The sequence below is a fragment of the Rousettus aegyptiacus genome, unplaced genomic scaffold (genome assembly GCF_014176215.1).
Source record: "Rousettus aegyptiacus isolate mRouAeg1 unplaced genomic scaffold, mRouAeg1.p scaffold_m13_p_6, whole genome shotgun sequence".
Lineage (NCBI taxonomy): Eukaryota > Metazoa > Chordata > Mammalia > Chiroptera > Pteropodidae > Rousettus > Rousettus aegyptiacus.
In genome coordinates, this window is record NW_023416309.1 from 68,123,183 (window position 1) to 68,149,912 (window position 26,730).

Consider the following 26,730-nt stretch of genomic DNA (forward strand, 5'->3'; position numbering starts at 1 on the left):
GCCCTTTTTAAAACAGGCTGACTACATGCAGAGGTAACATCTCCAAGGTAAGCCCGGGAAACATCATCTCATTTTGGGAGGGGGGTGCGCGGTATAGGCAGGTTAGGTTTACTTTTCACTGATATGGTCCACATCGGCAATTAAAAAGGTCATGGTCCCATAACCACCATACTACAGCTTCATATAAGAATAAGAATTTATAAGAAATGATCTTTAGCCGGAAAAATCTGTTTCACTTATAATACAACCAAATTTAAAAATTCTTGACATTTCCATGTAGCAAATGTTAGGGAATAAAGTAGTTAAAGAAATAAGTGAGAACTAAAGATTTAAATAGAAAGGTTGGCATTTGTTAAAATAATTGTTTTCAATTTCAAGAAAAGCAATCATTTATTTGCAATTAAAAGCACAAAAATAACATTTTCTCGTATCAGAGTCTTATTTACAACTGCATTAAACTTCTCTTGATTTTCACTATTTTTAAAAGATTTAAACAGAGAAACTATGATAAACTATGTAAGAAACAGATAACAAAGGATTTGGAAAGATCATAGTTGAATACCAATGTGTTCAATTGGGTGACAGTGACTTTACTTCAATTCATCGACAGTGACTATCAGACCATGTTGATTATTTTGCAGCTTCATGTGTTCTATGAAGAAGACTCTAATCGCAAAGTGGTGGCTGACACCCAGGTCAATGTATGCATCACATCTGCATAGTAATAAAACCATAGCTCAAAGTAAATTAACTTCCTCAGAAAGAATGCCCTTTCCTCCCTCAAATCCATTTCCTTTTCCATATTATCACCACCACTTATGAGTTCACATTTCCTATAGTTGCTGGGGCTGTGATAGTAACACCCTAATTGGTCAACATGCCTCTAGGCTTTTCCCATGTCTATGGTTCTTCGTTTCCTACTGAATCAAATCTGAACTCTTGCCTTGCAATTATGACACTCAACAACATAACCCTAGTCTCAGGGGAAATTACTCCCTTTCTGCAATCTGACATTCTAGGCCCCTCTATACCACACACATGTGCGTGTGTGTGTATGCTTTCCAGCTCCCCTCTTTTGGCTCAGTTTATTTCATCTAACTAGAACCATCCTATCCTCATCTTCAAATCATACACACCATATCTGGTTAAAATGTGCCCTCTCTAGATGCCTTCCCCAGCTCTTTTCACTGTGCCAGTGGTAATCTTTCTTCTATGATATCCTATACCATTTTATTTCTCTTGTTTATTTTCTACCCTCACCTGCAGTTATATATGTATATATCTTATATTTCCCACTAGGCTATAAGAATAGAAATAATATTTAATTTACCTGTCTCCAATGTCAGCATATGATACAGGTAGATACTATTATTATCATCTCCATTTTACAGAAGAAGAAATAAAAACATGGAAAGGTTAAGCAATATATCCCATGCATTAACAGCCAGGACTCAAAAACCAGTGTTCTTAAACATCATGCTATCTAGCCTCTCCATCAGGGCATTGCATTGGAACTCATTATTATTTTCATTCTCACTTTGATTACTAGGTTGCTTATAGCTTAAATGGCTAAGTTGAAGCCACTATAGCACCAGTGCAGGATAATAAGATATGCATCTCTAAGCATTAAGCTTGCTTCTGGCTTGTTTTCCAATTTATTATTCTTTTTTCCTTGTCATTGTTTTTAAAAAGTATCTGGGAATAAATACATAATTTTTAAAATGAACATTTACTTCCTATTTACAATAAAATTCAGATCATAAAGCTGGAAATCAAAGATGAGATGAAATAGTTAGTTGAGGCAGACACGATATAAAGAGAGCTGAAAGACATGAACGAATAAATTTAAAAATACAATTATAACATTAAAATCAGCACTAGAAATAATAAAGAACAAAACCCACCTAGAAAACAGACAATGGAGAAGGAAAACATACCGATGTCTGAATAGGAAGAATAAGTGTTGCACAGATACAGATTTTCCACATCATAATTCTTGTATTTCTAAAGATCTAAGCTTTAAAGACATAAAGCCATCAGTTGGAGAGACCAAGCGTGGACAGGTCTTGGGACACCATACTCCAGAGGGCATACTTTTCATAAACCATTTTCATGTGAAGTTTCTGGTACTCACTGCCTCCATATCATTATCTTCCATTCCTCATTTCAGTCTGGCTTCCCATGGCTACTGTGCTGTACAACTCCCATTAGTACCAATCATTTTTACACCATGTGAATGGCACCTTCTGGAATTCTACCTCATTGTGGGCCTGTGGCTTCCCCACCTAACAGACCATCAGAACAGTTCTTCCTAAGGTCTTCAGTGATCTATTACCTCCAAGAGACTTTCTTGGTCTTCAGTTCATATAACTTCTTGGCAGCATTCTATACTACTGGCTATTCCTGCTTAGCAGGTATGTCCTTCTGCTTCCTTGATACCCTGGTTTTCTTCTCTTTCTTCTTTGTGTCCACTTCATGGTCATTCTCCACATGCCATTAAATACTGTAGCTCCTCAAGGCTGGTTCTAGGCCATTTGATCTCAATTGCATCTGCAACTATAGTTGCCATCTCCATGAAGATGACTCTCAAATTTCCATCTGCAACATATTCCTCTATTTTGACCTCCAGTACTACTTGACTTTTCCTCTTGGCTATACTTAAAGGTACCTCAAACTCAACTTGTCCAAAACTGAACTCATGATCCTTTCACCAAACCTAGGTCTTCTTTGAGTAGTTAATGGTATCATCATGCACCTAATTTTACAAATTAAACTCTAGGAGCCATCCTTGATGATATCTTTTCCTCTTTCCTCCACTGATATTCAATTTCTAAGAACAATAATTAATTTCCAAGAACCAGTTTATCTCTTAAATATCTCTTAAATTTGCTCCTTCCAGCATTACCCTGGTATAAGCCATCTTCACCTTTTGCCTAGTGTATAGCAAAGCCTCGTGGCTATTCTCTCTGTATCCATTCTGGCTCAAATAATCTAATCAGGTTATCTCTTTTTCTCTCTCTGCTAACACATAATAATGGCTTCCAAATGCTCTCTAAAAAAATCTTTATGTAGCCTTTAAGAATATATACATGGTCTGATCTCTGCCCCCTTATGTAGCCTCATCTCTCTCAACACTCCCCTTTCCTGCCTCTGTCCAGTGACAGTGCTCTCAGTTTTCCTAAATCATGCTCCCTCCTGCCATGGGGTTTGTGCACGTATTATCTACTCTGTCTAGAATATTCTCCCTTCCCCTATTTGCCTAGTAAACTCCTACTCATCTTTAGGCTCTTAGCTCAGGCATCATTTCTATCCCTTTAACTAGCTCAAACAGTACCAGGTACTTCTCATTCGTAGCACTCACTAAAGTAATCTTATAACTTCCAAATGAAATTTGTGATTATTTCATTTTTGTCTTCTTCCTCATTCCCCAATAGGCATTAGGTACATCAAGAGCAAAGATCATGTCTGCTTTTTGCCTACCAGTGCCTAGTGACCAGTATATATAATAGACATTTGGCTGAAGATACAATGGCTGAACACATGAACCAACTGCTTCAATAAAAGCATAAATTACAAACTTCCACAAAATATAGGAAGTGGGACTAGGAAATATCGGCTCAGAGCAGATGAACACTCCATAAATGTCAGAGTTAGGTGGGAGACACATATCCATTGTGGCAAGTCACTAGAGCAGAGAGGAGGCTTGTAATGTCAGACCCTGCAGTTTCAAGTAAATATCACACAACCTGCATAAGAGCAAATGCTATGAATGAATATACCTCTTAATTCAATGGTTAATAAATAGGGAGAAATAACAACACTGGGTCTGCCTAAACTTCACAACAAAAAAATGTGGAAAACAGTACTGAGAAGGCAGTAGACAGAAGGTATGGAAGAAAAAAATCTAACTTCGGAAAAATCAATAAATTTGGTAAGCATTTGCTTTTTATTCTCAATACCATAAAAGATTTACTAAAGGAAACTATGATGGCTACTTGTATAGAAAAAAAATTTTTTTTAAAAAAAAGCTGCCTGAACACAGGCAGGTATAAAAAGAAAAATCAACAAGAAATGGAACTACTTTAAAGAAACTAAAAATCTAAGAGATGTCTAAGAAAATCTAGGAATAAACAGTCAAATAAAGTATAGATCTAAATTTTAGAAATTACATTTTACTAAGAATATAAAATGTGAGCAAACAGGAAAAAAATCAGCATATTTTTTTATTCTAATACATGGTTTTCTGCCCCACATTTTAACATTTCTGATTTTAGGATTCATGTTCAAATTAATTGGCATATCTACTGCTGTCTAGTGTTATATTAGCACCTTCCTGCCCTCATGTGTTAGTCAATGGTCTTAGAATCTATGAAATACTTTAAGAAGACTAAGTAATGCAAAGATGTCTACTCTGTCCATTAAATTGACATGTACAATGTAGTTCTAATTAAAACCCCCAACAACTCCTTTTAAAAACTTCAAAACAATGATTTTCAACTTCATCTGAAACAAGAAATTGATGAGAAGCACTAAAAAAGTCTTGAAAAAGAAGTGTGCCAAGGGAAGACTTGACTTCTCAGATTATTAAATTGTATAACAGAGATATCCTACTTATAAGGGAGTGGTTCTAGAAACAGAATAAATATAGAAATAAATCTAAAGTATAGCAGAATGTAGTGATTATAGTGATTATTATTTCAAAATAATCCTGGGAGAGCCAGCTAACAATTTAGGATGAAATTAAGTTTCATAACCACCTCACAATATATTTTTAAACATAATATACATATTAAAAAATAATGCCTTTCAGATTATTACTCCCGAGGAAGAAATTATTATAAAATGACAGATCTGAATATTTAAAAATGTAAGACCTCCATGTAATCCAAGTCAACAAAAACATAAACAAAGGGCAACAGCAAGTACACGCTGGGAAAATCTTCGCAACAAATTATTACATACATAAAAAGCTCTTACATATCATTTAAAAAAATATATCTTCATGCTAAAATGAGCAAAAGACATCATGGCAATTAGCAAATAAGAAAATACAAATAACTAATAAGTCCTTATAATTAACACATTAAAAACACAAGACCATCTTCCTTTTCTCAAAATTTAAGATAAATAAGATGAAAAGAATGTGTTTGCCAGTGTGAAGAAACAGAACTTGGTGGTCTGTGGCATGAAGTTCACACAAGCCTAGGGAGTCTCTAGAGGGTTTTAAGCAGAAGAGAGATGTGATCTCACTTATGTTTCAGAAGGTCACTTTGGATGTTGTGTTGAGAACAGACTAGAGAAGGGAAAGGCAGAAGCAGCAACATCAGTTAAGATATTACAATAACCCAGGCAAGAAACAATGGTAGTAATAATGTGAAGGTTGGGAGAATGGGTTGAAGAATCCAACCATCTTTCAGTGATTCCTCCCAATCTCTTCAGCTAGTGGTGTGTGTGCGTATATGTGTACATACACTTGTGCATACATTTGTGCATAATCAGCATAATTTCCCATTGGACTGAATGTGGAGTTTGAAAGAAAATCAGGGGTCCTGAATGATTCCAAAGTCTCTGGCCTGACCAAACATCACTTTGGATTGACTAATAGCAAGTAGAGATGAGCAGAGTAGAATTTAGAAAAAAAGATCAAGAAGTTCAGTTTTAGACATGACATTTCTGGTATCTTGCAGAAATCCAAGTGGAGCTATTGAGTACACAAGTACGTAGTAGGATATATAGTCTGGGTTTCTGTATCTCCCATTTCTTTCCTCTGGTAATGAAGTTGCTGATGAAATGTATCATTGGAATACATTTTCACTAAATGCTATTTGTTAAAAGCACAGAGAACACATAATTTAAAACGATACTCCGAATCGCTTTGGAATATAATTTTTAAAAGCCTTCAAATGACAAAGATGAAATTAATGCATAATCTCATTTACTATTGCATGAAAAAACCTCCTTTGCTATTATAAATACCTGTTTTAAAAAATAATTTATTTTCCAATTACAGTTGACATACAATATTATATTGATTTCAGGTGTACAATATAGTGATTAGACATTTAAATAACTTACAAAGTTATCACCCCAATAAATCTAGTACCCATCTGACACCATACATGGTTATTACAATATTACTAACTATTTCCCTATGGTATACTAAACACTCCCATGACTATTCTATAACTGACAATTTGTACTTCTTAATCCTTTCTTTTTCGCCTGTCCTCCCAACCTCCACTCCCATCTGGCAACCATCAAAATGTTCTCTGTATCTGAGTCTTTTTGTTTTTGTTTGTTCGATTTTTTTTTTTTTAAGATTCACCATATAAGTAAAATCATATGGTATTTGTCTTTCTCTGTCTGACTTATTTAACTTAGAATAATATCCTCTGGGTCAATCCATATTGTTGCAGATGACAAGATTTCATTCTTTTTCATACCTGAGTAATGTTCTTTTGTATATATGTACCACTTCTTTTTTATTCATTCATCTATTGATGGACTCTTAGATAATTTCTGTATCTTGGCTATTGTGAATAATGCTGCTATGAACATAGAGATGCTGTCTTTTTGAATTAGTGTTTTGGGTTTCTTCAGATAAATACCTAGAAGTAGAATTACTGAATCTTATTTTCTATCTTGTTATAGCCTTTATTTTAAAGTCCATTTTGATTAGTATAAGTATTGTTACCCCAGCTTTCGTTTTGTTTCCATGTTCATGAAGTATCTTTTTCCATCCCTTTACTTTCACTCAGTGTATGTCTTTCAATCTGAAGTGAGTCTCCTGTAGGTAGCATATGTAGGTAGCATATCTATTTGGCCACTCTGTGTCTTTAGACTGGAGTGTTTAATACATTTAAAGTAATTGTTGATAGATATGTAGTTACTGCCATTTTATTATTCATATTTTTTATCTTTTTTTTCTTTTTCTTAAAAGTCCCATTAACATTTCTTGTAATACTGGTTTGGTGAAAATGAACCCCTTTAGCTTTTTCTTATCTGAAAAGCTCTTCTTTCTCCTTTGATTTTAAATGATAGCTTTGTTGAGTAGAGTAATCTTGGTTGCAGGTCTTTTCATCACTTTGAATATTCCCAGTTATGTCCCTTGTGCAAGTTGTGTGTACTCTCTTGTAGTTGAGCTTTAGTTGCTGTTTGCTTGTCAATGTGAGAGATTGACCCTCAGGGTGATTGGTTGTGAGGACTGGTGGTGATGACAGACAAGCAGACGAGGAGCTGTTGTGCAGGGGCTGACTCTATGGAGCAGAATTGCTTAAGCGGAGCTCTGGTGCCTTCCAAGTTTGCCCTTTGGGTAAGCCATTTGTGGAGGTGGTTGTGTGATGCTCTGGTATGGTCTGAAGCTGGCCACTGTGTGTGTTGGTTCTGGAGCCTCTTGGGAGAGACTCTGGTGATGGCCAAGGTCAGCTGCTGCTTAAGCCCACTCAGAGCCACTTGGTATGAGGCACAAAGTGATCTGCAGATGGTTGCCACTTATGCTGGGCTTAGAGGTGTCTAGGAGAGGCTAAGCTACAAATCAAGGCCAGGTGCCGCTGGTGCTGCACTTAGGGCTGCTTAGCAAGAGGTACAGGGCACGCTGAAGCCAGATGCTGCTTATTTGGGGTTTTGAACCTTTGAGAGATTTTAGGAAAGTCCACAACATGAGCCAAGACAGGGCTGTTTGTATGGAAAAGACACTGGAGGGAGCCCACAAGTTAGGTGGGTCAAGGTCTTAGGAATTCCTAAGGGCAGGCAAACAGTGTTAGCCAGGTTGATGGAGACTCAGATATGGTGCCCACCTGTGTCTGCATGCTGGGAAAGGGGAGGGCTCAACAAAGGGACAAAAGATTCTGACAGCATGTCTCTCAGAGAGAAAGATGAACTTTCAGCTCTCGCCCTAAAGCCAAACAACCTAGTTCCTCCCTGTATGTTCCTGGAGCCTTTTGAATTGCTAACCCAGTGCTGGAGGTCAGTGAGTGAGTCCATCAGCAAGTAAGTCCATGTACAGGCTGTTTAAGAGGAATGCCTAGGATAATAGCTAGCTGCCTTCCGTCTCAGCCACAATCTCTGCTGGTTTTTACAGCCAGAATTTGTGAGGACTTCTATTCCTGGGACTGGAACCCTGTGGAGCCTGGTGTGGGGCTGGAACTCCTCGCTCCTCAGGAGGAAATTCTGCAGCCAAGATATCCCTCTCAATTCTCATCCACTACACGTGGGTGTGGGATCAGCCTGCTCTGCATCGCCACCCCTCTTTCCAGTCTCCGTGTGGCTTCTTCTGTATATCCCTAGTTATAGGACTTCTGTTTAGGCTGACTTCAGGATTCTCAATGACAGTTGTTCTATAGTTTACTTGTCATTTTGATGCATTTGTGGGAGGAAGCACACACAGTTTGACTAGAGCTTCCTGTAATAAATAACTTTTATATAATCATTAACTGTAGCTTGATTTCATCTGCTACTTTAGTATTACCCAATTTTAATTCAACTTGTTGATTACAATATCAATGCTAACCTTTCAAAGGTAATTAGTAACTCTCAAAAAACTTGTATACATAATAGGATTATCTTCTTCTTTATCCTATAAGATGTAATTTCACTTTTAAATAACAGCTTTGATGAACAAAGAAACAAATTAACACTTTACTTGGGCTCTTTAACTACTAAACTTATGTTCTCATTTGCTGGCTCATTTTCTCATTTATTTATTAAATAGTCATTCACTGACTATCTACTAGCCCTATTTGCCTAGTCCCAGGAATGAAGATAAATAAAACATGTACTTTTAGCCAAAGAGGGGGCCTTACAGGTTAGTTCAATTTAATAAAAGGTGTAATGTGGAAATTTACAAGGAGTTATGAGATCGGCATAGAATGTGTCAAAATTCAGAAAAAGTTAAACTAAGCCCTACCTAAAATATAAGTTCATTAGAAAACAAGAACAAAATGAATATTAAAGTAATTATAGTGAAAAAAAATGAAATATAACTAACATGGGAATGTTTTTGTGCTACCTACGGAAAATTAATCACAAACGGACAAGGAGGTTTTCCCAAATAAGGTAAACTGCTTAAGCTATAGCCAATCAAATAAGTTCCTTGCTTTGCTTCCACATCTTCTCTATAAAAGTCTTTCCCCTAGCTCCTCTCCTAGCCACTTGAGTTTGGTGCTGCCAAATATGAATCAATTTTTGCTCAAATAACCCTTTAAAAATTTTAAGATGCCTCAGTACCTCTTTTACAGAGAATTACAGTGTTAATGTCACCTGCTGCCAGCAGGTTTTTGAAGTAAAACATCAATGGCATATCCGGAAATATTTCTTTGATTAATGACTTATTAAAAATAAATGCTGAATTCCCTACTATTACATTATCCTATACAGACATTTAGAAAGCAAATGAAGAATTCTATATTCAATTACTACTTAAATTTAAACTTGATAGAAATGATAAAAGGATGAAAATAAGCATGATAATGAAAACTAAATTTAACATATAATTTTTTCTTCTGCAAAAAAAAAAAAAAACAGTAGGACTGGCTGTCTAATTCAAGTGATTTTTTAAAAAAAATCTTCATGTGAATTTTTTAAAGCTATGATTAGAAAATAATAGATATTTATAGTATTATACTTAATATCTGTGTGGACATTTGTAGAAAAGAAATGGGCTAATGAGGGGGAAAAAATGTGGATAACTCTTTAAATGTAAGCCAAAAATGTACTAATATGGAATGGCATGAAATGTAAATTAACTTTAGGATCTGGTCTTTTAATTTGACAGCTGTTTGACAACTGCAAAATGGAAAACTGACCTCAGACAACTGCAAATAAATGCAAGACAATTAGCCAAAGAATTCATATGGAATGATACAATATATGTTGTAGTAGCTCCTCATAGGGGAATAGATAAATGCAGGCTGGAATTTTTATTGTCTTTGAAGGTGGTGATAGTCCAAGGACTTAAATTTCACAAAGAGTTGTATGTTACTCTACTACAATTAATGGCACTTTCTGAAACATAAGGCCATCAGTGGAGAAATAATTGTAAACACATTTGAAATCTCCAGGTGTTTCTTGAAGCAATTTTTATTTGACCTTCCATGACTTTACCTTTTGGATGCTAAAACTGTACCGCCATTACTCCCCTCATCTTTTAATTAAAAAATAATGAGCTCTTCTACAGTATAGCTCTTGAAGGTACACATGCCCATGAAAGTGAGCAGCTTAATCTATAAGCTAAAATTCAGTATCCATTGTGGCTTGATTTTATCTAAGCTACTGAGATATTTTGTGCTTTTCTTTTCTAGGCATGATGAAAATAAGAGACATTCAACTATTTAGTTGTGAAGAATTCTGTTTTCAGAAGAAAACACTTTATTTTCTTCAGAAAGAATTTTTTTTTAAGTTTTGGTAAATGATTAATATATATGTCTTATTTCAAAGGCCAGAATTGCAGTGGGGGTGGGGGTCCTCCAAGCAAATTCAACCCACTGGCAGGTTTTATTTGGTATGCAGTTATGCAGTGCTTAAAAAAAATTGAGCCAACATTTAACATTTAAAATTCAGGAAATTTCACCAAAAAATCCAAATATCTAGCTTACAGAGAAACATTAGAGATTTTAGCAACACGGGGTCTGCATTTATCTGGGCCAATCATAACAGCTGCTCCCCTTGGCCTGTGCACTCACTCACCAGTTCATCAGGGCTACCACGCAGTCCGAAAACAGCAAGTAAAATATGTAAAGAAGGGACCCAAGAACATTTGCCTTTGAAATGAAATTGAGATGAGTTCCTAGTGACCAGGGAGAGCGTTAAAAAAAAACCCAAACATCTCATTTCAGAGGCTTGTCTATTATTGCTTATTAGCAAGACTGTTTCCTACAAATGCAATTATAAGTCCCAGGAACTAAGCAAAGTTTAAGGAGTTCCACAGCTATATCTGTCCCCAGGAAATTCCCACCTCACCCAAGAAAGTGATATATAGGAAGACCAAGGTAAGCAATGAGGGCCCCAAGCACAGGTTTCCAGCTTGGTCTTCCACTCAACATCCATCCATCTGACTGGTTTCCTCATGGATAGGTTAGTGTTCTCTCTCTGTGCTCTAAATGCCTTCTCACTTGTTATTTTACATTTATCTGTGTAATTTTTTCATTGATGATTATTTCTCCCACCAAACAATAAGCAACATTCATTATTCACTTACTCATTCTTATGTTGAGCTCTTACTACATATATCAGACATTTTTCTAGGCAGCGGGAGAAGAATAATAGATAAAACTAAGTCTCTGCTCTCATGAAGTTGACAATCTAGTGGGGGAAACAGACGACAGATAAAAAAAAAAGTCAGAGGAGAAGGAGAGAAGTACAAAGAGGGTCAGTGTGCTCTACATCTCAGAGGAGGTGATAGTTGAACAAAACTTTGAAGCTTTATTAATATGGTTTTATTTATAGATATGGTTATCTATAAGAAGGCAGAGGACACAGGAACTGCCAAGATATTTGGGGCGGGGAGTTCTTGATGGGTTGAAGAATGACAGGAAGTTAGCGTGCCTGAAGTGTAGTGAGGAAGGGTGCCAGAGAGAGAAGAGCAGTATCTGAGGCCAGATCACCTAGAGGGCTTTGGGACTTTGGGAGTCATTCTAAGCTGACCCATCTGTAAGCTACCAACTAGCTTTATGGTACCAGCTCTCAATATTCTTGTTATCTTTATCTCCTGCCCAAATCCCCTGAGATCCAAAGATGGCCTTACTCGTCTCTACCCTAGATGTACCAAAAGCACAGCAACCCCTCCCCCAGCCCCACAAAATCCAAATGGACTTATTTTTTCGCCAAGACTCACTCTTTTTCTTGTACTTCCTACCACATTGAATGGCACGCTATCCATCCACTCCACCATTTCAGAAACCTACGAGTTATTTTATACACCTTTCTTTTCTTCACTACATTTAATAAGCAAGTCCTTTCAACTTAACATCTCTTCTAATAATGCCCCTTCAGGCTCTCATGATGTTAATTACTTTGTTATCCAAATCGGTCTGTCCTTAAGCTTTGCTCCACAGAATGACTACACCAATGGCAAATCTCCTACCTCCTTTCCTCATTCAAAAGTTTTTATTAATAAATAATGATAATTAACATTAACTGCATTTTCACTAAGTACCAGGCCCTTTTCTAAGAATTAAACATATCATTTAATTTTCTCAACAACCTCTTCTGTTGAGAGAAATTAAGTGAACAGCCTAAAATCACAAGACTAATAAGTGGCATATAAAGAATCTGCACCAAGGCAGTCTGATCACTGAGTCTGTTCTCAACCACTAGGCCTTACTGGGCTCTCTGAGTAGCTCTCATGTGCCAAGGCTTAATTTAGGGATAAACAGATAGGGCCCTGCCCTTGCTGAGCTTACAATCAAACAATCACCCCTATATATACTTATAAATCATGAAAAGCACTATGAAAGGAAGCTGTGTAATGTGACTTTAGAGGAAGAACTGACCAGGGTAGGGGTCAAAAAGCCTGTGAGGACCTGATGCTGTTGCACTGTCTGGTTTTATTTTCATCGTAGTACTGGTCTTTATTACCTGATATCTTCTTGTTAACATATTTATTGCTCATCTCTTGCTATTCCACTTAAACTGCACAAGAGAAATGACCTGTCTGTATGCCTAGCACCACAGTACAGTGGCTGGCACATAACAGGTGCTTAGGAAGTATTCACTGAGTGGATGACACTTTAGCTCCTATGATCTAAGATGTGGACAGTGGAAGGAGAGATGACTAGAGAAGAAATAGCCCATGCAGAATCTGTAGGATCAAAATTAGGATTTTCTTCTCTATCGTTAGAGTAATAGAAAGCCATTGTGTTATGGCCTTATTAATACCTGCCACTTGTTGCCCAACACTGACAGGGTAGGCCCAGATGCTTTAGCAAGGCATGAAAGACCACTGATGACCTACCCTGCTAATTTCTTGAGCCAAATCTCTCACAGTAGCCTCCCCACTTTGGGGCTTATGCTTCTGCGGCACTGCAATGTTTGCAGGTCTCTGAATGGTTTCATGTATGTAATATTTCACATTTCTCTGTCTTTATTCATGATATGCTCTCTGCCTGGAAAGTTCATCTCTCACACACATCTACCTGCTAAACACCAATCTAACCTTCTAATACTCTGGTCACTTCTCTATAAAGTTTTCCTGACTTCCCCAGGTAGAAATGACCATCTTCCTTTGGACAGCCAAGGCACATCCTATATTCCACACCAATAAAAACACAATTTATTGTTTTATTTTATTTATTTATTAACACATCTGTCTTCCTCTACCAGACTGGTGGGAACTGCTTCAGAGCAGAGACCAATCTTTTATCACTAGCAAAAGAGTAATCAATAACTGTGTAAAGATCCTTTCTGAAAATAACTTTCAAAAAAAGACCATGACATAGCACTACTACTTATTGACGCCTGGCTTTCTGGTCCTAGGAAAATCAGAATTACTTTCCAATGGGCCTGGGAATGTCAAGAGGATTGCAACGGCCTCCCCTGACCTCAATAATTTTAAACTGGACTCAGCAGAATAAACCAAATTCTGTGTAAGTGAGAACTAGTTCAGTCACATCTTCCTGTCTTTCAAAGAAATTATAGCAAAGTCTTAAAGCCTGAATGTTCACTGAGCCCTTATGAGAGGGATCAGAGTTTTGATATAATCTAAGTTAAGCCAGAAGTATTTGAAATGACTGAATATTTATCTATTGAAAGACTTAAAAACGACTTCTCTTCTTGTGAGAAAGCGGGTTAGATTTTGAATTAGGGGACTGTCCACATATTTATGTTCAAGGTTAACTACACACTTATTTAAAAAAAACTAATCATGGAGGGAATCCATGCTCAGTAAATAGTGTCTTTACCAATATCCTAATTTACAAATCCCTGAATATTTTTATATAAACTGGGAATTTGGTCTTAAGATATTTTTGTATTCTTAAAGTTAGATGTTATATTTAATCCCCATTATTTTAAATTAGGAAATGACATCAGTAACTTTAGGGAAGGGATCTTTATCCACATATCTTTGGCTAGCTGTTTAAGGAAATTATACATAGCACTGTTTAATCCTTCTTGTTTAGTTCACCTAATGACTGAAATATAAGCAATGGCATTTTCTAGATCATCAACCATATTTTGCTAAAAGCAATATCAGAATAATGATAATTTTACTAACATTAATGAAAACATTAGGATATTATATCAGATTTTTATTTTAGTAGTAGTAGTTTTTTTCCCCTTATAAACTAGCAGGTAAGTATTTTCTAGCACTAAAGAAACCTTAGTTGGAATAAAAGCTAAAACTGCATATTATCTTAGTATTTTAAGTTTACATAGTATATTTTAAGGTTATAAGGACACTCTAGATTACAAGTATACATAAATCTTACTAACCAACAAATTTTCTCCTTTGTTTCATCATATCTCTAAATTCCATCATTCAATTCCTTTAGAATTTCTTTGTTCCCCTGTGATCATTGCTTTTGGGAGAAATCTGGCATAGGATCTGAAGGAAATGCCAGAGTGAAATTTTCCTTAAGATTAATCATACAGGTAAGTAATTTCCCCTTTTTACCAAACAATATTTTCTAAAACTTCTGAGAAAATCAATCAGATATGACTGGGTGGTCATGAAAATGTGAATTTCAGGATTTGTTTAATCATACATAAATTTTAAAGGTCTAATAGCTTGTTTAAAGCAGGCTGGAGTTCCATTACTAGGCAGAAATAACAAAAGAATTTTCAAAAGTTGGTCTGGATTAGAGAAGCATAAGTATAACAAATCTGTCCTACCGTCCAACCCCCCCACCCCAAAATCCTAATTCTTATCAAGTGTCTGGAAACTCATGATGGAATTCATAATCATGAGTTTAAAGTATAAATAACATCAAGCATCAAAACTTTTTCATGTACTAAACCTTAAAAGCAGTTTTCCATTAAGGCAAAGAAGGTGAATACAAAATAAGGAAACATACAATCTTCTGGGGATCAGCTACACAGTTCATTTTTACATCAGTATCATCACTCGTCAGTCAACCAAGAGTCCACTTAACCTAGAAAACAGGGAGGAGAATCTGTGATTTAGCACAGATAACAAATGAGCTAATGGGATTCAGAAGAACGAACTACCAGGCAAAACATAACTGAAAATGGAAAAAAAAAAAAAAAAAAAACATAGTTTAGAAAGAACCTCAGCTTGACTACTCCGAGGCTGGAATGACAGGGAAACATCTAGGAAAGAAGCAAATCTCCAAGTCTCCAAAATCAAGTTTAATTACAACATGCTAGCCAGAGACACAAGCCAAGAATCCTAACTCCAAAAATCTAAACCGGAATCATTCCCATTACATCTCAAGTAAATATCTGCTTTTTAAATTTACCAACCTTTTCACCAATATTTCTTAAGATTTACCAGAAATGACTAAACTATTCAGCAATGTCTATGAAATGGTAGAGAATTAATAATGTCTGCTGAACCTAAGTCATCATCATATATTCAAATATGAAGAATTCAGTTATATACACTCCTGAAATAAATATATGTTTACATTAATTCATAAATACCCAGATATTATAGTTTGTAAGTAAAACTCAAGGAAAATAAACACATTTTCCCTTCCCAATCTCTGTATTAAGACCCTAACTGGGGAAAACTAGAAGAAAATCAGATTCTGAAGGCATAGAGAATATGGGCCCCAACCAGCCCAAACTTTTATATCAATAACAATAGTAATAACTAACATTAATTGTTATTAATTAGTTTGTTGAAGGCATAAGTGCATTAACTCCTCCCAGTTTCATTAGAGATACATACATTACTATGCCCACTCTGGTACTTTAACCTTAGTACTTCGTAGCAAGGATGTCAGCAGTTAACTTGGTGTAGAAAGATACACCTTAATGGGAGGGAATAGTTCTATTCCAAGATGATAACTGGACTAGGACATTTCAGTTGAGAGGAAAAAGAAGTGAAGTGGGAGCCCACAGGTTCTGCTTCCAACTTGGCCATTTTCTTATGTGTGATGAGTGACATCACTAAGCTTCATTTTATTCTTCTACAGCACTGGAATAATGCCACCTAACAGAATTATCAGAAGACGTAAACAAAATAATGACCGGTTAATGTGCATGTAAATGATAAAATACTATCTACAAATATATGTTCGAATTATCAACATCTCTGCATTTGCTGGCCAAACTTTACCTAGAGTTATTTTGCTTATGAATACCAATGCCAAACTCATTCTGCTTAGATGGATCATTCTGGAGAGTGGAATCAAATGTAATTTAGAAACTATTTACGGTTATATAAATTCAGTAAAGAGGCTCTGCATTTAAAATGCGTTTTATGTTTGACGTTCAGTAACGCTCATCATTTTCCTATTATAAAAAACATATTTAGAGACTCTTTCCTACATGCTATTTGAAGACTATGTAAATTTGATCTAGCGCAGTAGCTAATCTGAATCATCTGAATAAGCCACAAGTTATGGACTGCAGAGGCTGCTGAATGAGTGCCAGTTGCCCACCAGTTAAAACATCAAAGTCAAACAAATCACTACACTCAGAAGAAAAATATATTTCTCATATTGATTTTACTTACTCATATGATGTTCAATAAATCACACCACTGGTTTTTGCTAACATCAGTCTTATTCTTCTAGAATACAACACCAAGTTTAATAACCACTTTTGTTCAACCTGGAAGATGAAAGTCAATTCTTATTGCTCAAGGCAGACTGCATAGTCAAAACAAAAGAAACATCAGAGAAAGGGAAAATGGAGAAAGATGCATTAGATATTAATCTCATACTCACTGGGCAAACAGAAAAATCTTTACCTATTTCTCCTTTCAGAGTTTAAAAGGCTATGAATTTTCTTTTGCTCTACCCACTCTATAATTCGGCTCTCTTTATCCAAAGCTCTTCTTTTTTAACTTATTTCAGCCATGAGAAGTCTCTCAAGTATTGTTAGTATCACATAAAAAAAAGTCTCTTCTTGACCCTATTTTATATGCTCCTCTTGATCTCTCATTTCCTTTCATAAAAATTCTTCGACATTCACAGTTACACTAGATTCTAAAGATAACATACCCTTATCAGCTTTACTTTTCTAATTATAACCTGCCTCTCAAATCTGAAATTCTACTTATGTTTTATGCCTCTCTTATAATTTTCTCCAAAATAAAATCTCTAAGAACATTAATGGCTCTTCTTAGAGATAAGTCTATTATAAACTCATTTATTTGATCTTTCAAAAAAGTCATTTTCTGAAATCCCATGAACCTAGACTTAATTAAGCAAATGAGCTAATATACGTAAAATGCTTGGAACATTACTTAGCACACAGCAAATGTGAAATAGTGTTAGCTGCAATTATTATTATTATTAACACTTCTTGTTACTTTCCCTGTTTTTCCCCCACACACTCCTTTATTCCCAACCTAACTTCCTTTAAAATTTCACTCTACTGGCCTGCTATATGCTTATGGAAAGAGGTGATGTACATGATAAGTAAGTCATGATTATTGGTCTCAAGGAGTTAAGAGTTCTCTAGGGAAGACATACCAGTGAATAATTATATTGCAATACCACAACTGCCTATTAACCATAATTAGAAAGTGATACATTGGAAGTATTGTCGAACGGAAGTGGGAATACTGAGCTTTGTGAGAGAGTAGAACTATGACTAACAGGTTGGAGTTATAAGGAGGCAGACGTTGGCTCAACATGAAGAAGACATTTCTAATGATCAGGCTGCCCACCTATAAAGCCAGCTGCCTTGGAAATCAGCGATAACTGTAGTAATCAAAAGACTATCTGTCAAAGATATTGTGAAAATTAAAGAGACCCTCATCAACGTTCTTGAACAATTTACTGATAGCAAAGTAATAATGGATTAAAATGTTCTTTAAGGTCATATTCCTGTGTGTGCATGCACAGGCACCCAACACCACAATTAGAGACGACAGTAGATCCTACATGTAGCTACAGAGATGGTAAAAATGATGCAAGCTAAGTTATCTGGGCTGCAGTGAGGAAACCCATACTTGTCCAATCAGTACACCTGTGAATAAAAAAGTCAGAGCCCAAATCCAAACATCTGACACAAAGATACTTTTACCACATCTCTTTTACAGTGAAACATTGAATGCATACGTGGGCTGTGAACAAAGTGACCATATAATTTCTTCTCCAAAATTGAACACTTGAGAATAAAAAGAGGCATTACATTAATAATTATACCAAGAACACAAGCATAAACCAGGACATATGATCCCTCCAGCTATCAATGGGTAGTTATGCTGAAAAAAATGTAAATTAGAGATTGCCTGAGGTAGAAATTGCAGCTAAGATCTTGGGTATAGTTCTCAGAGTGAAATCAAAAGTAAAAATTATTAAATCAGTGGTTCTCGACCTGAGATGATTTTGGTCCCCAGGGAACACTTGGCAATGTCTGAAGACCTTTTCACTTGTCACAATTTAGGGGGAGTGTTACTAATAGTATCCACTGGGTAAAGAGAAGAGATGCTGGGAAAAACCCCACAATGCACAAGACCGCCTCCCACAAAAAGGTTACCCAGCCCAAACTGTTAAGGAGTGTGGAGGTTGAGAAACTCTGTATTAAAAATTAAAAGGTTTGGGTGCTTAAACATATGAAATATCTGCACTTCAACCCCCCGCCCCCAAACTGTTGAAAATATTCCAACCTTACATTACGAAGAGTTAATAATCCAATCTACATACAACAAGAACTCTGGACAAAGGCGAACACTCGATAGCAAAATGGACAAAATTTACTGCCAAACACAAATGACCAATAAACATTAAAAATTTTCCCAAAACAAAAAATTACCTCCTCAGTAATCAAAACAACTTGATTGAAAAGGACATATCTAATGTCACCTATAAACCTGGTGTAGATTTTCAAATACACAATGTTGGTGATGAGTTTCACATACTGCCAAATGGAAGTATAAGTTGATTTAAAACGAACAAATGAACAAACAAACAAATAAAAGGCAGCCTGGGAAGAAAAAAAATCATATCTTTTTAACTACAATTTTTTATTTGAAAACTACACATATTCTAACACAACCACACAATTTTGGGAATCTATTGAAAGAAATAATTAAGGAAATGTTCAACGATTTAGCTATAGGAATTTCAGCTTAGCATTAGTTATTTTGAGCAAAAGATCGGAAATCTCTAAGATGTCAAATAAGGAGAAACTGGTTAAACAAATCATGGTGAATCTATAAACAACTCTTAAAAATGATGTTATAGCAAATACTGACATGGAAGAATGTTCATGATATACTACATATATGAAAAAAATACAACTATATATAATATAAATTATTTATGTGAGAAATTAATACATATGTGAAGATGTGTGTGTATGTGCAAAAAAAAGTCTATAATAATATAAATCGAAATGTAAACAAGTGGATCGTTGGGTGGTGGAATGTAAGTGCTATGAGGGCGAGGAATTTCATTCTCTGCTGTAGCTCTAACACACAACAACACTATCTGGCATACGGAAAAAGAAAATAAAAGCTGTTATTGTTATTTTGCTTTATCTGTATTTACTCATTGATCTGCAATGAAAAACTTATTTGCATAACAAATTTTTTAAATGTTCCTTTCAAAAAGAATAATTCAACAGCAAAACTAAATGATTTACAAATAATAGAAATAGAAATGCCATCTACTTCACAAGGCCTTAAGGTTTAAATAATTTATGTAAATATGTTTTATAAACTCTAAAGCACTGTATGAATGTTAGAAATTAATTATTTTGTTAAGATCATACATTCCAAAGTTAAACCAGCTTCATATATACTTTGGCTGGTAGCCTTCCTCTCAGGAATTTCACTTCCAGTATTTTGTTTTTTAAAAATCATTAGAGATTGGTGCAATGTCACTAGTAGAAGCAAAAAGTTATAAAAATAGAGAATTGGTTGAGAAAGTTGTTGGCACATCCATCAAATGGAATAGTATGTCTCAATTAAAATTTATCCCACAGAAATGTATTTATTGACATATATTCTTAATCTCTATTAAAAAATTCATATATATGTTACATAAGTAAAATAATCCCCAATACAGCTTATTATAGCATCTATTATTTTAAATGCTTAAAATAATTATGATAATTATCTTTTTCAATTTCTTAATTCATTCTACTTGAATCTATTCAGCTTTTTACTTTTAGCTACTTATTTCTCAAGATCTGATCAGTTAAAGCCATCTATAATATTTTATCTTTCATTTGCTAAATTAAAAACATTTCATAGATTGCTTTCATCTTCTGAAGGTATACTAGCTTTAAAGCCACACTATGATTTCAAATGAAGCGTGTGTATATTTTAAAAAACATGTATGTAATTCCTTTCTACATTTTAATGTTACTGGTTTCTTACATACACCTCTTTATGCACTAGTCACTACTTCATAAATCAGAAGCTGAATTTCATTTTCTCCCCTTAAAACAAATGTAAGAATAGTTTTCCAAAGCTTTATTTTTCATACTTTCACAGAGAGATCATAGAAGTAGGGTAAAAAGAAGAACCACTCAGAACTAAATTAATAACAGCTAAAAGAAAGTATTAAAAAAATATGAACTGTTATTTGAATCCTTTTATAAACATGGACAGTAGGAATTTTTTTTTCCCACAGAGCTCTATTAGAAGCCAAAGAACTTTCAAACATACCAACCACCTATACAATTCTTTTAAGTTGAACACCAGCTCTCTAAAAAAAAGCAGTAAGCTATTCCTTTTCACCAAGACTATTTCTTTATCTGCTATTCAAAAACTCAGTTAAACGCTTGTTGCCTAGTGCTCTTTGTTCTGCTTATACTAATTAAAAGCACTAATGAAAATAGCATCACATTAATTTAATTCTATGTGACTTCACTCCAACATTAGAACCCAAATATTTCCAACATGTTATTTATAAAATATTATAATTTGGGAAGCTGATCAATATCATAACAACGGAATTGTACAATGATGAGAATCATTAAGATTTTTAAAGCACTGTGATGCTTCCAAATGGAATTAGAGCCCCAGACAAGTAGAAGGAAGCAATATGATGAATATGAGAAGGTGAAGCAATTATTCATGTGCCCAACAAGCAGGAACTAAGGGCCACTCCCACCACTGAAGAGGCGTGTGGGGGATGAGTGACTTGTGGGGGAGGAATGTGAAAGCATTCTAAAGGAAGTGTGTAACTGAGATGCAGAACAGGGCTGGAAAACCAACCTAAGCAGGAATTATTAACAGAAGAGGCAGACGTTGAAATTTGTCAGTACCAGAAAGAATCCCATCATGTAGTCTGTGGCTTTCCCCAGGAGTAGTTTTAAAATCAACAGATCCTAACTCACCCCCTATAGCAAATAAGCTTCCTACAGACTACAAAATAAAATGGCCATCTAAACTCACAGTCCTTTAAAAGTTTCTAAAGCCTTGGTCTATGCTCAGTTTCCACAAATTTTGTCTAAATGTTTTATAAACTCTAAATCATTCTATTTTTTTATTCCAGGTACCTTCATGCTACAACTGACATGATTTTTTCTCCATGATAAATTCTTGAACCATCATTTTTAGGGCACGGGGTGAGGGTGGGGGTAGCAGTTTTAATTCGAGGTGGCTCTGTATTATTTTTTATAATATTTTAGAATTAATGCTGAACCATTTCATGCTTATAAGTTTGTTGCTGTTATTGTTTTGTTTTTCTAGAACTCCCCCACTTTTCTTTTACATCTTTTATTTAAATAGATATAATTTAAACAGGAGACAGTAGTCAGTACTCAAGGGTAAATACAGCTCTTCAATTTAAAAAGAGTCTGAAAATTAGAATGAATTCCTGGCTGAATCTTATGACCTAAATTTGTAACCAAGTAAAGGTAATAATTTTATTTTTTTTTTGAAAAATAGACCCAAAATAGCCATCTGAATCTATTTTGCTTATACTGCTTTTCATTCAAATTTTCATTAAAAACATGTTCATTGTAAAACCAAAATTATTCTCTTAGCCAAGAAATGTGGGAGGGTAGCAAAAGGAAGGAGCAACTTGGAAGAGATGGCGCCGTGGGTTATTGGAGTGGATAATACTTTTGGTAAAGTAGGAGGGTTATTTGAACCTCACTAAAAGACTGTTTTGATATTAAAAATAATAACAAAAAATAAACCTTATTTGAAATAGATTGATACTTCTCCAAGTAGCTGGTAATACATTGTAAAAAATAAAGTGACTTTAGGTATTATCAAACTAAAATTCCCTTATTTTGTGGACTACCAACTGATATACCCACTCAGCCAAGCTGTTTTTCTGCTGGTAACTTGAATTCCTGTTTTAAAACTATGCCAGTTCCTCTTGGGTGTTCTGGTGATACAAACAATTTTCCCCAAGTTTTAGCCAAGACTTTTTCACTATAGTATCTTATGTTAAAGCCACAACGTTGGGGCACACCACAATGACCAGGCAGGGGAAAAAACTATGTTAGAGAATTATTTTGATGTTTAAAACAATAGGGGAGAAAAGATGTATTAAAAATAACAAACTAATTAGTTTTTTGATATATTCTGATTCCATATACCAAGTTTATTAAAGAGTGAATTACTATTTTTTTTTTAAAGCTAGATATACTTGTTTAAAATATTTTGTTTTGTATAGCAGTGATCTGAAATGCAAAGAAATCCGACCAAAGAAGAGCATATAATAATAAGCTCAGGGGAATGTATCTGAAATGAGTAAGAGTAGAAAATGTGATGGCTCTAAAATACTTCCAAACTGAAGGTGTCCTGGTCATCTGAAGCAGATACACTATTGCTCTCTCACTTGAACATATTTGAAAACTATTCACCTCGAAAGAAAAGACAAATTGGTTATGTAACCCGGAGACCTCTATAATGTATAGGGTGTTACAAGTTCACAGTGCTTCTTTGTGCATATATATGATTTTGAAAGTTTTTTAAAAAATGTGATCATACACAATCTAGGAAAAAGTAATGCCATAATCTAGCTGAAAGGTGGCAAACTGACCTGATTGATGGAGTTGGCAGCACAGGATGCAAGGCCTGTTCCAGCAAGGGTAAGCAGGAAACAGGACCAGTCAAAAGACCCTGGAGCCAATGCAAATCCAGCTGAAGTAGTACCAACAACTAGAGCTGTAATACAGAAACAAAGCAGATGTCTTGTTACTAACACAGATTCCAGACTGTAAATGCCAAAAACAACCCATCTTCCATATAAACCAGTTGATTATATTAATAACACAAACGACAGGCTAATCTTTCATTAATATTTTTTTTAAATATGTGTTCATTATAGAAAAATGCTCATTTTCCTTTAATTCCATTATACTCAAGAGAAAAAGAAAAAATAGTTCTTTCGGATTCAATCATTCACTTATTCATTCAACAAACATTTACTGAATATCTAATTCACAATTGGAACTATGCTGGGTATCATGCATTGTATGGAATAAAGGTACATAAGGTCTCATTCCTGCTCTCAGGAAATTTGACAGGGGGATGAAAAACATACATTAATAACTATAAAACATAAGGCAGCAAATAATAATGGTCCTAATTCTATGGCAAGCTCCAAGCAAACTGAGTAGAGGGATTCTCCATAAAAGATGATGGTCCCACGGGCCACAAGGTGATTAGAGGATTACTAGAGGGAGACGATAATCCTATAGCCATCAACAGGAACAAAAAGAAGAGGCAAGGTACAGAAGCAACACTATGCAAATCAAGCATCCACCATGACTGCTCCTTTTCTTTAGGCCCTGGTACTTCTTTCCTGAGGGCTCTATAGAAGCTGACAGGCCAGAAAACGTCTAAGAGTGGTACTGATACATGGCTATAATATTGAAAAAATGATCACCATTGGTGGGCTCATCAAGGAAGCTTTCAAAAAGATGGCATTTAAGTTAGACTTTCAGGAGAGGATGTAGGAAAGAAGGAGAATAGTGGGGTGCAAGTCTACGGCCATGCCACCCCGAACAAGCCTGATCCCGTCTGATCTCAGAAGCTAAGCAGGGTCAGGCCTGGTTAGTTCTTGGATGGGAGACCACCTAGGAAGACCGGATGCTGTAGGAGTAAAAAAAATAAAATAAAATAAGGAAAAAAAAAGAATAGAGGGGTGAGCAACATTATAGGTGGCTGGGTAATTCCAAGAACAGGAACAGGGGCAAGAAAGACCAATGTCAAGAGTCTAAAGTATCATGACTTCTGCCTAGATTTTCAAACCAAACATCTAGGAAGCATTTTTGAGTGTCTCCTTTCTTACCCTTCTCTACATCCCATCTATTGCAAAGTACTGTCTGTCCTTCCTCCACAATGCATTTTAAACCATCTTTGTTGTCCCAAACTCGTCCAATAGTTCACAATCAGGGGTTGTTCTGCCACCAGGAGACATGTGGCAATGCCTGGTTGTCACAAATGGAAGAGGTGGATACTGCTATCCTCTAGTGGGTAGAAGCCAGGGATGCTTCTAAACATTCTATGGTACATAGGACAGCCTCCCAAAACAAAGACTTTTCTGACCTAATATATCAATAGTACTGAAGTTGAGAAACATGTTATCTAGTCCAAGCTATTATCTTGCCTGGATAATTGCAGGGGACTCATTCCTAACTGGTCTTCTTGCTTTCACCTTACTCCTCTCCTGAAATGACATTTTAAAAATTTAAACAGATCATATCACTTTGCTTAAAAATCTCTCATTACTATACCTGGAATAAAATGCAAACTCTTTCCCCTGCCATATAAGTGCCCCAGTACCTCTCTCTAGTTCACTCACTGGAAACCCATCACAAGGCCTTCTGTTTTTTAAGCATTCCAAGCTCCTTCTTGCCTCAGGATCCTTGTACTTTTGTTTCCTTTCCCTCTTTCCATGGCTAGCTTTTTTCTCTTCTTCAGATCTCATCTTATATATTACTTCTTAGGGAGAACGTCCCTGATCGTTTCATGTGTAGTAGGCCCTCCTCAGTTACTCCCTTGCTCACATCAGCCTCTATTATCCTTCATATTTATCATGCTATGGCTCCTTACTGAAATATAAGTTCCCTAATGGCGGGAGCCCTGTTTCATTGTTATGTTTTCAGGATTACCTCTATGCCAGGTATAGGGTAGCATTTATTGGAGGAAGTAGAGGAAGGGTGGTGGCTAGCAGATTGCAGAATATCAAGTTGAGGAGTTTGCATTTTATTTGGTTGGTAGAGAGTCACTGACAGTCTAATGCAAGGAAGTGATCTATAACTGCAAGTTTAGCCTGGTAGCAATGAGAAACATGATTCACCACAGGCAGAGAGTTATGAAGAGAAACAATTTAAGGGGCTATACCATTAATCCACTGTAAGGGTAGTAAAAGTCGGACCCAGGTATAAGGGATATTTTGATGGGAAAACTGTTAGGACTTGGTAAGTATGAAAGGTAGGAAGATGAAACAAAATAGTGACAAAAAAGAATAAAAGGTAAAAGGGCTGCACCTGGGTGATATGGAGAAGCATGATAACATTGACAGAAATAAGGAAATTGGAGGAAAAGGTAACTAGCTGTCTAGTCTCAGGAAAATGTGCTATATCTGAGGAACCACGGGACATTCAGGTAGAAATGTACAGAAAGTCAACAAAACATGAAGCTGGAGCCCAAGAAGAGACTGGAGGTATAGGAGAGAGGCACAAAGCTCTGGAGTCACTTGCCTGCTGACGATGGCTAGGCCTGAGGGAATGAATGAGATCAACAATGAACAGCAAATACAATGGAAAAGGAGTGTATAAAAAAAATCAGAATTTTACAGTTGGAGGAAAAGGAAATAATGAAAGACACAGACAAAGAATATTTGGAGACAAGAATCAGGAGGATGAGGTATCATGGATGTCAAACCTGTGAGGGGCCACAGGAAGCAGGACTGGAAGGTACCACCACTGACATCACAAGTAAATGCTAGAAAAACTGATTATTCCTCCAAATGGCCACAAATTGGTTGGCGTGCCCTTCAATCTGGTTTCACTAGCAACATATAGAAACTCTTTATAGAGTTGTACCTTATGGACAAGCCCTGTCCTTTATACCTAGGCCAGGCACAGGCTTCTCAATATTTCTGTATTTCTTTTATTTCAAAAGTTTAAGTGTTAACCTAAACATGAAGTTTTTAGAGAGCATGTATTTTGGCGAAGGGGTTCTTTCTTTAATTCTGTAGTCCCAAATACGGTGTTCATCCGAATCTCCTAGGGGAAGATTTGCCTCCAGAAAAGAGGATAGGAGGTACAGGTTTAAGTAGTTGAAGAGTAAGGTCCAATAATGAGAATACGGGGTTGGATAAAGATTACAAAAAACAAGCAGAATATTAGCAGCTAAAGGCAAATAGAAGACTGATCAGAAATCACAGAAACACACACATTCAGGAGAAAAGCAGGCTGGCTTAAGCTAGAAAGCACGCACAGTCCCTTCTCCCTTCCTCTTCTTTGAAGGCCCAGCCTGCCCTGGCCCACATATAGTACTACAAGTCAGAACACAACAGTGTCATATAAGTACCACAGCAGCAAACAAACAAACATAAACAAAAAAACCAAAAAACAAAACAAACAAAAAAAAACATGGACCCAAGGCAGAAATCCAAGCCTGAACATTTGTTTAAAAGGAAACATTCTGAAAGAAACTTTTAGCTCTCTAATTCT

The 26,730-nt window shown here is 35.8% G+C and overlaps 1 protein-coding gene and 1 pseudogene across 1 annotated transcript in view; one reads left to right on the forward strand and one right to left on the reverse strand.

The window, feature by feature from the left end:
* Positions 1 to 26,730, reverse strand: part of LOC107519012 (protoheme IX farnesyltransferase, mitochondrial) — a 114,556-nt gene that overhangs the window by 61,218 nt on the left and 26,608 nt on the right. Inside the window, exon 4 of the mRNA XM_016161213.2 lies at positions 23,085 to 23,209. Coding sequence (XP_016016699.1) covers positions 23,085 to 23,209 — 125 coding nt within the window. The remainder of the gene's footprint in view (positions 1 to 23,084; positions 23,210 to 26,730) is intronic.
* On the forward strand, positions 24,030 to 24,148 carry LOC118604718 (annotated as a pseudogene).